At 33.0% G+C, this 17,573-nt stretch overlaps 2 protein-coding genes across 5 annotated transcripts; one reads left to right on the top strand and one right to left on the bottom strand.

Annotated features, from left to right (window-relative positions):
- The first annotated feature begins 3,782 nt into the window (after window positions 1-3,782).
- LOC107428939 (methyltransferase FGSG_00040) lies at window positions 3,783-5,815 on the top strand. Its single transcript, XM_016039543.4, has one exon. It carries the CDS (start codon window positions 3,950-3,952, stop codon window positions 5,585-5,587), a length of 1,638 nt encoding a protein of 545 aa, XP_015895029.3. The 5' UTR covers window positions 3,783-3,949; the 3' UTR covers window positions 5,588-5,815.
- Window positions 5,816-6,505: 690 nt separating this feature from the next.
- LOC107428953 (protein SHORT ROOT IN SALT MEDIUM 1) lies at window positions 6,506-15,878 on the bottom strand. 4 transcript variants are annotated; one of them, XM_016039557.4, is made up of 21 exons: window positions 15,742-15,878; window positions 15,329-15,447; window positions 14,855-15,058; window positions 14,266-14,553; window positions 14,032-14,132; window positions 13,092-13,781; window positions 12,943-12,988; window positions 12,158-12,250; window positions 12,032-12,087; window positions 11,544-11,661; window positions 10,123-10,334; window positions 9,975-10,038; window positions 9,702-9,872; window positions 9,537-9,564; window positions 8,216-9,405; window positions 8,035-8,109; window positions 7,823-7,897; window positions 7,155-7,733; window positions 7,019-7,060; window positions 6,874-6,936; window positions 6,506-6,790 (listed from the first exon to the last, which is right to left on the bottom strand). In XM_016039557.4, exons 2-21 carry the CDS (start codon window positions 15,404-15,406, stop codon window positions 6,701-6,703), a joined length of 4,263 nt encoding a protein of 1,420 aa, XP_015895043.3. In that variant the 5' UTR covers window positions 15,407-15,447; window positions 15,742-15,878; the 3' UTR covers window positions 6,506-6,700. The 4 variants fall into 4 exon arrangements, with proteins under 4 accessions (XP_015895043.3, XP_024933811.3, XP_015895044.3 ...); XM_025078043.3 differs by having other exon boundaries at window positions 15,746-15,870; XM_016039558.4 differs by having other exon boundaries at window positions 15,671-15,821.
- Window positions 15,879-17,573: the final 1,695 nt, after the last annotated feature.

Genomic DNA, 17,573 nt, shown 5'->3' with positions numbered 1-17,573 from the left:
ATGTATGTATGTGTATGTATGTATGTATATATGTATATATATATATATATATTACATTATGAGAAAAACAATAAAAAAAACATTTAGTGCATTAACATATTAAAATATCTAAAATAATCCCATTTAATGTTTTTTAATCATAGTTAACTAAACCAATTAAGTTTGGCTTGGTTGGTAAAATTTTTGTTTGGATATATAACATTTCCTTTTAAATTAGAAATTGTTGTAAATGAAAAGTTAAAACTCCACTGTTTATTTGGGTAGCTTGGAAAAACAAAAAAAATGGTACTGCGGGAAATAATGTAATAAAGTTGCATTACCAACTACACCTTTAAACTTCTTTGAAAGCCTTTAGCAATTCATAACTAAAATATATTTACTAAAAGAGTTTTGATACTTGTCCAATTGGATTGAAATTACTCAAAAAGGAAAAAAACAAAACAAGTCAATAGTATTGAAGTTGATTCATTAAATATTAATTGGTTGTATTTAATATATTTTTTTTAATTTTAAACTAAACTCTTTTTTGAAAAAGTTGTTTATTTGTTAAATATTAATTAGTTGTATTTAACATTTTTTTTGAATTTTTTAAACTAGAATCTTAATATGAGAAAGTTATTCCTTGATAATAACTATTAAATTTTCCTATCAGCATATAAGCCCCACTGATTATGGGCTTTTGATGACGAATAGCATTAAGGATGACGGATTGTTGTAAATTATAATTGACCAAACACCACTGTTTTTTTGGGCAAGGTTGGAAAGGGAAAGTAAATTTAATAAAATTGCGCTACCAAACACATATTCAAACTGCTTTGAAAGCCTTTAAACAATTCTTAGCTAAAATATATTTACTAAAAGAATGTTGATATTTGTCATTACTAACGATTATTACGAGCAAGATCCATGTTGATTTGTTAAATATTAATTGATTGCATTTGATATATTCATATAATTTTTTTAAACTTAATTTGTTATGAGAAAGTTGCTGATTTTTTAAATATTAGTTGGTTGAATTTAACATTTTTTTTAAAAAATAAAATTTTAGCATGAGAAAGTAAAACTTTGACAATAACTTATCAAATAATCCTACTATTAAATAATGAAAATTTCTAGTCGCACTGCTGTTTGTACTCTATATAATTTCTATTGATTTATATTTTAATTCCCATTTAAAATTACTATTAAAGATATTTATTAACTAAATGTATTTAAATAATTTCTTTATATAGTCTCATTCTTCCTCTCAAATAATACGTTATATCTTGATCCAACTTATATTTTATTATAAACTAGAGTTGTATATACAATAATTATTCTCAAATTATGGAATTGAAACAGTAAGATGTGTTTAATTTTTCTTTTTTTCTTTTGTGATAATTACTTTAGTTTGATTTTTTTTTTCTATCACTTACCAACGATCAGGTCTAAACAACACTCTTTATATTTGATCATGTTATATTAAAATTCATCTTTTATTTGAAAGTTTAAAAATGAACATTTTTTAATTGTTTAGTAGCATCCATCCAAACATTCTTAACATGTTTGGCTTTTATCTATCGAATGTTTTTGTTACCTTTGTTGTTGTTATGGTTGTTTATGGTATCAGGATGTTTTGTGCTGCTGATAAATGGTTTAAATATCATCAAATATATGCTCAAGGATGGGAAACACCATATGCACTTCAAATAAAAGCTTTCAAGAATTTAATTTTAGATGATGTGACCACTCAAGAGACGATAGATTTAGACAGTCCATGGTTTTGAACAAATTAGTTTGTAATTATGACACTAAATGCAATCTCAAAATGATCTTTTTATACTTTTATTTTGTATGATTGATATAAAACATGTCCATTGTAGTTATGTATTTTTATCTCTAAATAAAATTAGAACATTCGTTAATTTAGTTCAGAATTGAATATATTTAAATTTAGTTTGAATATTTACAATTGAACAATTTTAAAATATTCAAAGGTATACAAACGAACATTTTAAAACTGCATAAAAATTTACAACCAAGCATCTAAAAATGTATCCATGTGGAATTGCACATACAAAAGTAGACAACTAAACAAAATGACAACGTCCAGACGTTTTCAACCTAACAATTGAAAATTTGGACAGAAATTTATGACCGAATGCTCCAAAATAATAAATTATAATTTTGAAGATGCTCAGAAGTATACAACTGAACAACTTTAATATGTTCAGAAGCTTCCAATTGAACATATTCAGTTGTACAAAATTTTACAATGAAACCATTTAAAAATATATTCTTAAAAGAGTTTGGAATTGTTGGATTGAACAAATTTAACATGTTCAGAAATATACAAATAAATACACTTCAAAATAATAAGATTATAATCGAATGCTCTAAAATAATAAGTTATAACTTTAAATATATTCAGAAGTATATGAATGAATTACTTTAAATCTATTCAAAAACTTATAACCGAACTATTTTAAAGTTTAATAAAAGTTTATAATCAAACCATTTAAAAATATAGTTTACAAAAAAATTACAAAATTACTGAATTGAACAAATTCAAGTATTCCAAATATGTACATAAGTCATGTCAATCCCAGTCACCGGCTATCCTCCCTTTTCACAATAGTTGGTTTTTTCCTTTCAAATAAATAAAATTTCATACCATTAAAAAAATAATAAAAAAAAGATGAAAATCAACCCTAAGTCAAAACGAGAAAAAAGAAAAGAAGAGTAGTTTAGTAAAATTAATTTTTATGGGACTGTATATAGTCAGTTTAGAATTATAAAAAGAATTTTTATTTGTAAAAAATATATAATTTTGAAATGGTATGAATTAGGAATATTTTAAATATTAATATTGTATTAAGTAATCTTATATATTTTATATATTTAAATAGTAGTGTATAAAAAATCGAACTATATAGAATCATTTTGGAATTGTAAGAAGAACTCTTAATTAATCCTATCAACATGTAAAGCTCACTCATTATGGGTCATCAGGATGGCAAATGGCATCAAGGACGACCAATTGTCGTAAATTAACCAAACACTCCACTATTTTTTTTGGGTAGCTTTGGGGAAAAAAAAAAGTATTACGGAAAAATAAAAGTTAACAAAATTGCACTACTAAACACGCCTTTAAACTCCTTTGGAAGCCTTTACGGCTTTACCAATTCTTAGCTAAAACATATTTATTTAAAGGGTTTTGATGGCTTTACCAATTCTTAGCTAAAACATATTTATTTAAAGGGTTTTGATGTTTATCATTACGGTGATAATCACCAATGGAATTCATGTTGATTTGTTAAATATTATTTATAATAGTGATGATGCCCATTGAATCCATATGAATTTATTGAATATTATTGGTTGCATGTAATATTTTTTTATTTTTAAAACTAAAATCATTTTTAGAATGTTGTTGATTTGTTGAATATTAATTGATTGCATTTTACTTTTTTTTTTCAATTTTTTAAAACTAAAATCTTAATACAAGAAAATAAATCCTTAATAGTTGCTTACTAAATTCCAAATCAGCATATAAAGCCTATTAAAAGCCCATTAATGATTGTAGATAAATAATATTTTTTTGAAAATTAGAAATAATAATAACAATAATATTACAAGTAATATGTGTTAAAAACATTTTGATAAATAAATTTAATAAGTACGTTGATAATTCGAACATTGTTAATTGTCTTTCATCCTATCCCAAAAAAAAAAAAAAAAAAAAAAATGTTTTGCGTCATTGTCCACGAACTTTTATCCTCTTTTATTATATTTTATTTAGCTACCAGTATCAAAAGATCCAAACAGTAATATTTTAAAAAAAAAAGACCCCCGGGATAGCCTTGCCGTTACAAAAGGTTCAATTCAAATATGACCGTTACATACCCTACGGTATTAAAATTTCTCACAGAAACTTTCCCCAAATTCCATTATCCATCAGCCACCGGAGATGAGAGAAGAGGAACAACAGCAACCACAACCACAGTTGGGAATGGCGGAGGAGCTACTTCAGCAGCTGAGATCCAAAGCCACAGAGCTCTTGCTCAGAGAAGAATGGGTGGAGTCTATAATTGCCTACTCTCAATTCATCACACTCTCCCAAGACAAAATCTCAAAGAGCCCTGAAAACCCAGATCCGGATTTCCTCCCCAAGCTGAAGAAATCCCTTTGCTTAGCCCTCTCAAACAGAGCCGAAGCACGTTCCAGGTTGCGGGAATTTTCCCAAGCTTTGGAAGATTGTGACCAAGCATTGAAAATAGAGAGTGCCCATTTCAAGACCCTTGTTTGCAAAGGGAAGATCTTGCTGAATCTCAATAGGTACTCCATGGCCATGGAGTGCTTCAAAAAGGCCCAACTTGATCCTCAAGCTTGTGGGAATTCTGAAACCCTTAATGGGTACTTGGAGAAATGCAAGAAGCTCGAGTTTCTATCAAGAACTGGAGCATTCGATCTCTCCGATTGGGTTGTCAATGGATTTCGCGGAAAGCCACCGGAACTTGCTGAGTATGTCGGCGCGATTCAGATAAAGAAATCCAACATCAGTGGGCGTGGATTATTCATAACAAAGAACATCGACGCTGGGACTCTGCTGTTTGTCACCAAGGCAGTAGCCACAGAAAGGGGAATTTTGCCAGGCCAAGATTTGGGAGAGAATGCTCAACTGGTGATGTGGAAGAACTTTATTGAAAAAGTTATGGAATCAATAACTAAATGTCCTAGAACCCGTAGTTTAGTTAGCACATTATCGTCCGGGGAAGACGAAAACGGTCTTGATGTCCCTGAGATGAGTCTCTTTAGGCCAGAGACAGAGGAGATCAACCACAACCCATATGAGAAGCTTGACAAGAACAGGGTTTTAAGCATCTTGGATGTCAATTCGCTTGTTGAAGATGCAATTTCAGCTAAAGTTTTGGGGAAAAACAGCGATTATTACGGTGTTGGTTTATGGGTTCTTGCTTCTTTCATCAACCATTCATGCATTCCAAATGCAAGACGGTTACATGTTGGAGATCATGTAATGGTGCATGCTTCTAGAGACCTCAAAGCCGGTGAGGAAATCACATTGCCATATTTCGATGTTCTTTCTCCATTGAACAAACGCAAAGAGATGTCAAAGACATGGGATTTCGACTGTAGTTGCAAAAGGTGCAAGTTTGAAGGCGAACTTTCTTCCAAACAAGACTTGAGGGAAATTGAGATCGGTCTCGAAAGAGGGATGGATGTGGGTGGTGCAGTTTATAGGTTGGAGGAAGGAATGAGAAGATGGATGATGAGGGGCAAAGAAAAAGGGTATTTGAGGGCATCATTTTGGGCTGCATTTTATGAGGCTTGTAGCTCAGAGAAAGCAGTAAAGAATTGGGGAAGAAGAATTCCTCCTTTGGATTCAGTGGCTGATAGCATTGCAGAAGCTGTGGGTAGTGATGAAAGATTATTGAAGATCTTGTTTGCAAATTTGAAGAAAAATGGTAATGGAGTGGTGGCTTTGGAAAGGGCTTTGAAAATGTGGAGAGGAGTGTACGGGAAGATTGTGAAAAAGCAAGCTATGAGGTCTTTCCTAGATCTTGGTAATTATGAACAAAGCTATTAGCCATTTATATTTTCTATTTTTTTCCTTTTTTTTTTTGAATTTTTAATAGAGAAGTTGTCCTTTCATTTTTTTGTCCATTGAAATCTTTCCATTTGCTTTGGACAAAATTTAGCTGTCTTCGCAACTAATATAATTACTGTTTGTTTAACATGGTGTACCTTAATTTTATCCCCTTGTGCGGTATTTTTTTATCGCTAATTATTCTCTATCATTAGGGGTAACCCAACACATTTGGTACTCTATTTTCCCTAACTCTTATGTTGTTTCTTATTAGTTTTATTCTGATCATACCAAATTTTCTTATGAATTTGGTCAAATTAATAATACAAAACTGCATAAAAATAAAATACAAACATGATAGATCAGTTTTACAGAAGTTACAAATTTCAGAACATAACATGGTATAGAGCTAAAATAATTCAACCCCAACCCTTTTTGAGCTAACTTAACGTTTTATCCCAACTCATTGAGGAAACAAGCAGACCATGCAAACCCAAAATAGAATTTTAAAGTTGCACAGAAGATACAGCTGATAGAACAAGCCTAGAAAGTCAGCAACAAAAATAATCATTCGGTTGCTCCCACATTTTTAATTCATTTAAAAAGAACAGTAAGAGTTATTGCCGTTTCTTAAAACCAATTTAAAAAGAGCTTTATCATCCTCTACTAATATAACTCACCAAAATTTAGATAACAGAGCTTTATCATCCTCTACTAATATAACTCACCAAAATTTAGATAACCCTTTTTTATTTCTTACACATTTAAATCTACAGTCAAAATTCGAAAAAGCAGAACTCATTTCATCCAGTCTAAATTCGAGGTTCGAACCGTTGGGCAAACTATAGATGATTCTGATTTTAATCAGTAAGCAGGTGATAACCCCAGGACAGGGGCATAATTTAGTAAAGGAGAACAGAAACGAAAAAAGAGAAATCATAGAACAATGTCAAAACACACCGCAACAAAGAAAAAAAGAAAAAAGAAAAAAATCAATTCCCTCTAAATAATAAATAGAAATATTTTATTCCTGTCAAAAGTTACTATATGCACTACTAAAATCCTGAAGCTAAAAAGATAATTCCAGGTGCCTAGATCTGCCTCTAAAGGTTCCTAAATGTCGGACATCCAGACCAGCTTATTGTAAAGAATGCGGTCGTCCCTTCCTGTGTTGCTCTCTAATAATGCACTCAGAGCAAGTTCCTAATGGAAGAAAACCAAATGTGAATGGAAAAACACAGATAATTGAAGCACCCAAAGAATCTAAAATAATAACATAAACTTACCTTCACATCCCTGTATGATAGGAACTTTCCCAAGTTGTGGATAATTAACCTCATATCCTCAACCTGAAAAAGCAACAAATACTCTTTTATAACCGGATCATTATACCACAAAACAAATTACAATAAATAGATGATTGATTGTTACCCTAATGTAGCCAACTTGATTCCGGTCAAAAAACCTAAAAGCCTGTTTCAAATAGAAAAAAAAAATAAAATAAAAATATTAATGATTCAATGAAAAAGCGAAATATACATTATACAACTTGAAAGAAAGAAAATACCTGCAATAGTTCCTTGTCAAGAACAACCTCCTTTGCAGCAGGAGTTTCTTTCTTACTGACTTCCACCTTTGCCTCTCTTTTTTCATACGTATTAGAATCAGAAGCGCCTGTTGTCTCTGCAGATTTTACGTTAGGTAGTTCCTTGACTGACTCATTGGGGTCATCCTTCTTGTTTTCGGGCTCAGCAACACTGGTTTTCCCTTCGTTATTCTCTGAAGAGGGATCATGTCGAGGACTTCCATCCTCCATTTCTTCATCTTCTTCTGGATCTTCTTCCGGATCATCTTCTGGATCTTCTTCTGGATCTTCGTCTGGATCTTCATCTAGAGCATCATTTTCATGCTGTATATTCCCCTCATCAACATGATCAATGGGGTTAGGCTCTTCAACTATATTTTTTTCATTATCTGGCTGGGCTGTTGATACTGCTTCAGAAGATTGAGTAGATTGGCTTTTCACAGGGAACTCATCAGTCTTCGGTCGCTTCATTGATGACATTTTTTCATTTCCAGTCTCATTCTTTTCTTCCCGTTGCCTCTTATGTTGTGATCTTTTTTTAACAAATTTTAAACGAAGTTTCTGCACAGAGAAAAGTACATCCATGAGAACCCATCATTACATAAATTAAAAAGTAACACGGATCCATTGCTTAACTGTCTCAGACCAACCTGGAGAAATGTTAAAAGACGACAACCCATCCGATACTGAAGCATCTCATACAGTGTTTCCGCAAATAGTGAAAGCTACAAAAACCAAGTCGGGTGACATTGCAGATAGCATTAGCTCTTCTAGTATTTGAAAAACTTCTGTATAAGAAGATATCAAATGTCATAGTAGAAGGCACACATGAAAGAAAAATAAATTAGGCCAGCAAGTACACCTCAAATGTTGATTCTTCTATGTCCTTGTCCGAATAATCCAGAAGTGAATCCAGTGAAAGTGATGATGTGCGCAACTATAGCGGATTATCATGTGTCAGCAAGGAGTACATATAAGTATTATTGGAAAAGATGGTGAAGCAAATTTTAATATAGTGAGATAGAATGATGCTGTGAACCTACTTTAGAATCCTTGCTCCATGTAGTTTGTAGAATAAACCCCGGATGTCGAGGAAGTTCTTCAGGCTTTCTCTTTTCCTTCAGTTCTTTGTTTGATTTGCCTCTAGACTCATCTTTGCCATCTTCTTTTTTATCTCTCTCATCTTTTGATTTATCGCTATCTTTTAATTTCCCCCGCTTGTCATCATGGCTATCCTTTTCAGGTACTTTTAGTTTCTCAGTCTCAATCTCTTCTCTAGCCCCAGATCCACTTTTTTCTCCAATCCCCTTTACATCTTTCTTCTCCACTTTTTCATTCTTTATTCCTCCATTGTTGCTTGAATTGACCATGTCATCTTGCTTCCCAATGACTTTTGGTTTTGTTGAGTTTAATTTAGAAATTATTTTTTTTTCTGTTTTTTCAACTTCACCAGCAGTGTTTTCTGCATCTGCTGTATGGTTCTTTGTGCTTTGTACTCCACCTCCGACCTGAATAACATTTGTCCCAATGCTGTCACCATCTTTCTTAATGTTAGAAACCCCATTGGTGGGTTCCATGCCGGTGACCTTTCTTTTAGGTACCCTCCTAATAATCTTCCTCTTTATAGTTGTTTTCACACCGGTGTCTTGTACAACGGCACCACTTGCATCTGAACTTTCCTTTGGTTTATCCTCAGAGCAGTCCGTTTTCTTCTCAACTTTCATCTCAAGTTGCGTGTCTTTATCCTCAGTCTCGTTAGGTTTCACCAACTTCTTTGCAACCTTTTTCCTAACAAAAGTTTTGACCCCAGGAGAATTAGATAAAGACTCATCTTGTTGACCCAGCACCTCTAAGTTTGCATCCTTCTGTCCATCACCGGTTTCATTCTGCTGCTTATTTGTATTATCACCAGTAGGCTTACCAACAACCTTCTGTTTGACAATCTTCTTTATAATTTTTTTCTTTCCAGTCTTCACTCCACCAGTTGTCTGAGCACCAGCACTTTCCACCAGTTCTTTTTTCAACACATTTCCACTTGCTGCACCAGTTTCACTTGCATCATTGTTAAAAGGCTTCTTGTCACTTGCTTCACCATTTCCTTCTGCTGCATCTCCCTTCTTGTCATTGTTCTCTTTTTTGCTAGAATGATTTGCTTTTCCTGAGGATGCAGGCTCTTTCTTTCTTTCTTCCTTGTCTAACTTTTTGACAGCTTTTGAGGAATCATTTTCCTTATCTAAAACAACCCATAAGATGAACAATATAAAATTATCATTAATGATAGGTGAGAAGGAAAAAATATATATATTAGTAACACCACATACAACAACCACACAAAAAGATGCGACACTATCACGGGCAATTTACCTTTTGACTGTTCCTTCTCCCTTAATCTCTGAAGAAACACATTATATCAGTACACAAGGAGCAACACTCTTTCATCCAAGAACTCATAGTTGAATAATATTAACAATCAATCAACCACAAAGAAATCAAAAGAACAATGATGTAAAAGAATAAAGATAATAAAACCTCTTTTCTCAGCGAAAGTTGGTCTCTTTCAGCAACAGCCTTCTTGTGAGAAAGCCATTGTTCTCGCCATGTGTCCAATGAAGGGAGACATTCAGATAAATCTGGAACAAACAGTACAGTGACCTCCTTATGGCTAAATAGTCCATCCTCGCCAACTCTATCATAATGTATCTATAGAATCAAAGTGGTAACTAAACAATTAGTTCCAAAATTAAGAACTAAAGCCATCTACAACCTATAGGCTTAAAAGAAACACCATAATGCATGATAAACCTCAAGAAAACGATTCCACTGCTGGCAATTTTGCAGATCAAGTTGAGCAACATCTTTTGCGTACCTAAGAAGCAAAACTCACTGAGTCTGTTGAAGAGAAATCATATTTTTTTATTTACTGATACAAAAATTAGCAAGCAGCAAGAACCTTTTTACAGTTTGAATTAAAGAGGTATCATCAATCGACGGGTCACCACCATCGACAGAATGCCATGGGCCACCAATTGCCATGAAAGAATGGTCCCTTTTAAGAACAGCAAACCTAAGGATATTGCAGATATGGGGAATGCGATCATCATAATTTTTTTCGGATGAAAGCTCCTCCAGAGCATTCCTGCTGATTCCACCCATTAAAATAATCTGGAAAAGTTCAATCAGAAGAACCTTTGATGAAATATTTGCATAGCACAACTAAAACAAAGAACTGAAAATATCCATTAAGGTGGTCCAGACAAGGAAATAAATTCATAAGAAGAAAAAATCAAATTAGATTTAAAGATTGCACCTGTAACTAAGATCTAACAATCAAAATAAAACTTCTACCTAGATGTGTTAAGTTCAAATAACTGAAAATTTGTCTGTAGATGGGAAATGACCATGCAAACAAGTTGCTTTATAATTCATACAATGGACTTAACTGGATATTAAAGTTGCAAGGTGATGTTGAATGCAAAGCAGTTTTACCCTCAGCCAAGGAGAGAGGAAAGTGAGGACAACCAAAAAACAGTAACCTTAGACTTTGAAAGGTAAGGCATCAACAAAAATAGTGAAGGCAATGTCATTATAGGTGGCAAATAGGTTAAGAAAGGTGGCAAATCTGGTCATACTGGGGTGGTAAAGGGCAGTAATAGAGCAATTTCAAGCAGCAAGTGGTCACAAGTCAATCATACTAAACTATTGTGATCACAGCAGAAATCAACAAGAATAGCCATTTCTTGAACTTGATGCGGCAATTCTCAATTGGATGCTGCAAGTCATAGGAGGAGAGACCGGCAACCCCAGCAATGGATATTGGTGGTAAAAGAGGTCACTGAAAGCATTCTGGTAGTAATATTTTTAGTTTTTGATGATGTCCTTTTCTCTAGTTAAGATTTCCATTTTCTCTACAAAAGTGGACTCTAGAAGTCATTCTTTAAATTAGGAAGTGACACAAAATTATTGTTTTAAAACATTAAAAAAATACATAAAAAGAAAAAGAAAAAGAAAAAGAAAAAGAAACTCCACAATAAATGTATTCTTTAATTAAATAGCCATGCCCTTTTTTTCTTAATTCATTTTCCAAAACTGCTTTGTTAATTACAATGGATTTTTTAAGTCATATATGCCCTATCTTCTATTAGGTCTCGAGAAATACAATGCATTTTAAATGTTTTGTTAACTGCATTGCAGTAGGACCAAAAATTTTGTGCAATCCATTTCAATTTGGCATCAGAAACCAAACAAGTTCATTTCCAAATCAAGATATAATTGTTTGAATTTAGAACTCTATCAAACTACACAAACAAATGAAATCAAGATATAATTGTTTGAATTTAGAGCTCTATCAAACTACACAAACAAATGACTAACCTTAGCATTCCACACTACATTTCCATTTCCTGATTTAGCAGGTTCTTCAGCCAAAAGGTCAGTGGAAGTCTTTTTTGGCTCAGCTGCAACCTCCTCTTCAATAAAATCATGCTCAAAACTGTTCCACCGAACAAGGTGCTCAATATTTACGCTTTTTTAACTTTTCCCACTCAAAGTAAAATACAGAAGATTCTTCGTTTTACAAGAACCAGGAGGTAAAATGGAATATATTGAACAAAAAGATCACTCAAAACTATTCATTGCTCAAATGATTTTGGTACCCAAAATATACATCCTTTCACTCTTTTGTTTCACCCCAGAAATCAAGTCATCTCAAAGAGGACGTATTAGCAGATAATTTACAATAACAAGTAAATAATTCAAGCACCAAGACACGTCCCCTATGCAAGACATAGATTCCTATCTCGATGCAAAACAAGAATCTCTCAGAAACTACCAAAGTGACAAAGCTTCAACAGGCAAGTTACCTGACAGGAGTGTGGAAAGAGAGTTTAAGATTCCCCTTTGGCCAGTTTACAACAGCCTACAACCATAAAACTCTCACGTTATAAAAACTCATACTCCTTAAATGGAAATAAAATTTAGAAACAGACCTTGGAGAACTCTGGGGATATGAAGAGTCTCGCATATCGCTTATTGATGGACAAATAATCCCTCTCCACATCTACCAGACTCGATGAGTAAACCTGCAGACAGACACCATTGGTTACCAGAAGGTATTAAATCCCTTAACCCATTTTTATGTGTAGAAGAAACTTGCAACATGCATTGACTAAACAGTTCATCATAAGATATTCTTATACAACCGTGTTTCACTTTCCTAAGGTCCAAACACTTCCTTTCCTATAAGGTGACCTCAGTAAAGAGAGCTAAGGACCAGAAAACATAACCATGAAACGTCAGTGACAAACCAGAAAATAATATACAAGATGAGCAGTCACATTTGGGTTTTCAAACACAAGTTCTAGAAACTCTAAAAGTCAGCAACATCATCTACACCAGAGAGGCATGTAACAAAACTAAGCTATTACAAAAATAGCGACAGAGGGAGAAAGATGATATCCAAAGAAAGGAGAAGATGGAAGGAAGAAGTTGGTGCTAATCATGAACATGAACAAAGACCAGTACTGGAGCTTGGAAATTAGCACCTAGGTGTAGAACCAAAAGATCAACAGGAAGCCAGATGAAAGCAAATGGTCCCAACTCCATGAAAAAATAGAAGCTACCAATGTAGTTCAACTCGAAGAAGTAAAAACTGATCGAGAGGGAACGATGAGAATGAAATTCAACTCCTGATCAGAAAAGGTATATCCTTGAAGAATGGATAGGAATGTATTCTTATCATCATTCAACTAAGCGCTTGTACTGGTATTTTTACCTTGCAGACATATTCTCTCCTTTTTTCTTTAACAGGGGAATGGCGCCTTCAACATAACAGAACACCAAGTTAGATACAAAAAGCTGCAAGATACTAAGCAGCTATATTCAGAACTAGTGCAGGACACAAAATGAAACATTAAGATCCACCTATGCATAGCTTCATGATGTGGGGAATCCCTGTGTAAAGGTCTTCCCTCCTTCGACAAAGAAGAACCACGGCGATCCTTAGAAACTCTTGGTGGAGTTCGCTCAAGCCTAATCTCAAAAGCACGTTTGCGCTCTCGTTCTCTTTCTTTTTCCCGCCGCTCAATGCGTTCTCTTTCACGTTCTCTTTCTCGTTCTCGTTCTCGTTCTCTTTCTCTTTCTCGTTCTCGATCACGTTCTCGTTCTCGTTCCTTTTCCCTTTCTCTATCTCTCTCTCTCTCACGCAAACGCTCCCGACGACGCTCCTCTTCCCTTAGATCGAACTCCCGAAGATAACTAGCTCTATCATCCTTGCGCTCATCAATCCTTGGATGACCACTACGAGGCAACACACTAGTTGGATAATTTGACTCAAGCGATGGGCCATGAAGCCCTTTCCCAGTCGCATAGTCCCTACCAGGAGGTAAACTCACTCCATAACCAGGATTTGAAGAACTCGGGGCATACATGAGATCATCCACATTTCTCCGTGGAGCTGCCCCCAGTATTGAAGGGGCATGCTGTGCACTGTATGAAGAAGCACTAAGCATTGATAAACTACGAGGATCAGCATCCATTCTTCCTCCAAAAGAGATGAGATCTTGGGTGGGATGACGACTAGTAGCACCTCTTGCTGCAAGATAGTCAGCTTGTCTGCCAGAAATGCGTTGCTACTTAGTTTTACTATAAATATATTACCATATAACAGCTGTCCACAGACTATCACCAGTATGATTTGGTATATTTTGCTATGAAAAGGAAATAATGGTGCTGGCTAGTCACAATTATGGAAGGAACATAACAAGGAATAGTCATAAGTTTCTCGGACTGCAGAACAGGCTACAGTTAGACAAAAGATGCAACAAAAAAAAAAAAAAAGAAAAAAAAAATCCGGGAACAGTACCTGGCACTTCCATCAAGAGAAGCAGACTGCAACGCCTGTGTTTTCAGTAATTGTTCTTGTCGAAGCAGCACCGTCTGATCAATGCGGTCATAAATTTCAGACTGTTGCAAAATATAATAGGCAAAGAGCATAAGGTTTTGTCCACATAGTCACCAACATGCATGGAGGATGTATATCTTGATCAAAAGAAACAGAAATTTAAAAATATAAGATGAACTAATACAAACACAACACCTGATGTTGAGAAACAAAACCAATAGAATCAGCATATCTCCCAGTTGGTTCACTCTGTAAGTCCCTCCCCATATAACTACTCCGCCGTTCACCATATTGCCTTCTGTCTATCACAGGATAATCAGGAACCTTCTCTGCATATAACTGATCTCCTTTGTGACCATATGAGTGGCTTGAAGATGAGACATAGTCACCAGAGGAGAACTTTGGTGAATCTGGTATAGCTGATGCATAGCCAGCACGACCTTCCAAAGCCGAAGATCCAACTTTGGCAGACACGGAAGGAACCTGTTCAAATGGTTACAAACACATTGACTTGGCAAACAAATTTAACAGCCGATGCAAACAAAGACATGCATGGATGAAATGTCAAACAATTCAAAAAAAAAGTAGCAAAACTCTCAGCGTGAACACCATTGAATATACTGAAATTTATCTTGAGCTTAAGGTCAATAATTTCCCTGATCGAAAAGACAATTTACAGATACAAAAACATAAAAACCAAAAAAAAAAAAAAAAGAAAAAAAGAAAAAAAGAAAAAAGCCTTGCAAATTGCCTCAAATATGAATTTAGCATGAAATACCCTCACCTGAGGTGCAGCACTCAAAGCAGCCGAGCCATATACGGAACTATATTGTCCCCCATAATGTGTTTGCGCTGAAGGATGAGTTCTATACCCGCCAGCATCAGCTTCTTGAGAAGCACCTAACATAGATGAATGACGCGAAGCCAGGGAAAGTTGAGTTCCTCCATCAGTCCCTCCAACAGAACTACCAGAATAAGCAGTTCCCAACTACAAGCATAAAAACAAGAAATAAACAATTAAATGATTAAATAAGTTCCTAGTCCCATGAGCATTGTCCTATAACAAATCAACATTGTACCCAAAAGACCAAAACCGACAAAAATCAGCGCAGGGAGAGAGATACTGCAAAGAGTGAAGATTGGTACGCACATTGGAGACAAAAATTTATAAATAAATAAAAAAATAACATATTTGGTTGACTAACCAAAAAATAAAATAAAATAAAATAAAACAACAACAACAAAAACAAAAACTTACAGATTGGCCATATGAAGATTGCCCAGTATATGACTGTTGTCCATAAGCGTTACTTCCTCTGGATGAATACATTCTCATTCTCTTTCACATAAACACAACGAAGAAATTTTTATTGCTTCCTGCACAATAAAAACAATGCCGTTCAAAAAAATATTATTAAGAATAGGGATTTCAATCAATCCAATTTTCAAACGCAGAAAACCCGAACTAAAAAACATTTTTGATTTCTCAAAATTGGTTTTTTTTATTTTTTTCTCATCACAAATTTCAAATTACCAACGCAATTGAAAATTTTGTTTTCAGAAAACGAGAAAAACAAAGAGAGAAAGTAAAAGAAACTACATGCTTCTAAAGAATTAAAAACACCAACTGCGACAACAATACGACGACGAAAGTCGAGAGATGAAGCTTACGAACAACTGAAACGCTGTTATCGTCTTCGTCCACTCGAAAACCCTACCAGAAAGACACAGAACTCGATAACAGAAATTCTGAGTCCCAAAATCTTTATATATATATATATTTTTTTTTGTATTTTTTTATTTAATTTAATTTTTTAGACGACTTTATGGCTTCTATTACTGCAATGCAAACGAAAGAGATTTCGCGGGGTTGACCATGATCTTTTGGGCCTCATCAGATTGGACCGAAATTGTTTGTTGCCACCAGTGCATCTTGATGACCCAGCCCACTCATCTCAATCTCAACTCAAATGGACAATTTTAGAAGCGGAAAATTTCATTTAATTTTTTAAAATTTTTATATTAATAATTACAGTGAAACACATTTTTATAAAAAAATTATATTTATAGTTTATTTATTATTTTTTTACAGTTAAAAATCATAAATATAATTATTACAAAATGAAAATTAAATTTATCAGTTTAAAAATAATAATGCTAGAGTTTTTAAATTTTATTTATCAAATAATATGATAATTTAAATTTATTAGCCTTTTTCCTTATATGATTTAATTTGCATGGTTACGTATACAGATATTTTCCTTCTAATTACTACATTTTATCTAAGTTTTGGATTTCCTTCAACTTCATTTTGTTTCCGCTTTTTAGAGAATTATCATATCTTAAAATAAGTAAAATAAATAATATAATAGCCGGTTAGTGGTTATTAAAAAATTTATAAAAAAAAAAAATGAAGCTAATGATATTCTGTGTCTGATTTAGTCAATAAAATTTGATGATTTTAATATAATTGTTTTAAAATTATACTATCTTCTTCTGAATGGTTCAATGGTGTCATGATGGAGTCATAAACTGATTATTATTTCAACCAAAGATAATTATTTTTATGTTTCTTTTCTTGAAAGGATTGCTTATTATTTTTATGATGCAATATTTATTATAAAATAAATTAGCAGAAATTTTCCTTAAAAAAATTAAGAGAAATTATGATAATATTAGTTTAATTAATCATTCCATCACTTCATCATAAAATTGGATCAATTTAATTGGATTTTCGGGGTGCACTTGTCGTTGAATCATTGTGCTGACGTGGATCTTTGATGGCAATGGAGTAACCAACACTACGTATGCAATTTGCGTTTCACCAAAATAATAAAAAATAAAAATAAAAAATAAAAAGTTAGTCAGAATCAACTTCTTGTTCCCACAGGCTCAAACGGCCAAACATATTTTTCTTTTTCTTTTTTTGACAAAAAAAAAGGGAATTTATTTATTTATTTGTGAAATATAAAGGGAAATTCTATATATATGTAGCATATAAAATTATAACTTGTTAAATATTTATTTTGCTTCAATAATTATAAATTGCAAATTGCAAATTATTAATTGCTTTATTTCAACTTATTTACCAGGTCATAATACAAAATGATATGGTAATATCTTTGTTGGTTTATATTGATTTCATTTATTTACAAATTAACATGTTTTTATTTTTATTTAGGATAAATTGCATAAAATCTCTTGAACTATTTTACAATTATTACAACCCTCTATATTATAGAAAATCCCTTTCAACTTACACATTAAAAATCTTTATAGATCAAGACAAAATTATTTTTATAAGAAAATCTATAAAAATGTTAAAATTACTTAATATTTTCTATAATGAATAAATTTGGCTAATTAATATTAATATTATTATTAATATTTTTTTAGAAAAATATTATTTTTCTATTTGATTTTTTTGAAAAAAATATAAATTTTATTTTCTTGGAGAAAAAATTAAAAATATTTTTTGAAAGAAAATATTATTTTAATTTTTA

This window comes from Ziziphus jujuba, chromosome 12 (assembly GCF_031755915.1).
Source record: "Ziziphus jujuba cultivar Dongzao chromosome 12, ASM3175591v1".
Classification (NCBI taxonomy): domain Eukaryota; kingdom Viridiplantae; phylum Streptophyta; class Magnoliopsida; order Rosales; family Rhamnaceae; genus Ziziphus; species Ziziphus jujuba.
This window is presented reverse-complemented; position numbering and strand designations above follow the sequence as displayed.

Bases quoted from the DNA above. Each gene is read 5' to 3' on its own strand.
- LOC107428939 (XM_016039543.4), top strand. From the start codon at position 3,950: ATGAGAGAAGAGGAACAACAGCAACCACAACCACAGTTGGGAATGGCG.
- LOC107428953 (XM_016039557.4), bottom strand. From the start codon at position 15,406: ATGAGAATGTATTCATCCAGAGGAAGTAACGCTTATGGACAACAGTCA. The intron at 12,088-12,157 runs GTCTGTTTCTAA...TTATGGTTGTAG, and splicing joins TATCCCCAGAGTTCTCCAAG to GCTGTTGTAAACTGGCCAAA. The intron at 11,662-12,031 runs GTAACTTGCCTG...TCGGTGGAACAG, and splicing joins TCTTTCCACACTCCTGTCAG to TTTTGAGCATGATTTTATTG.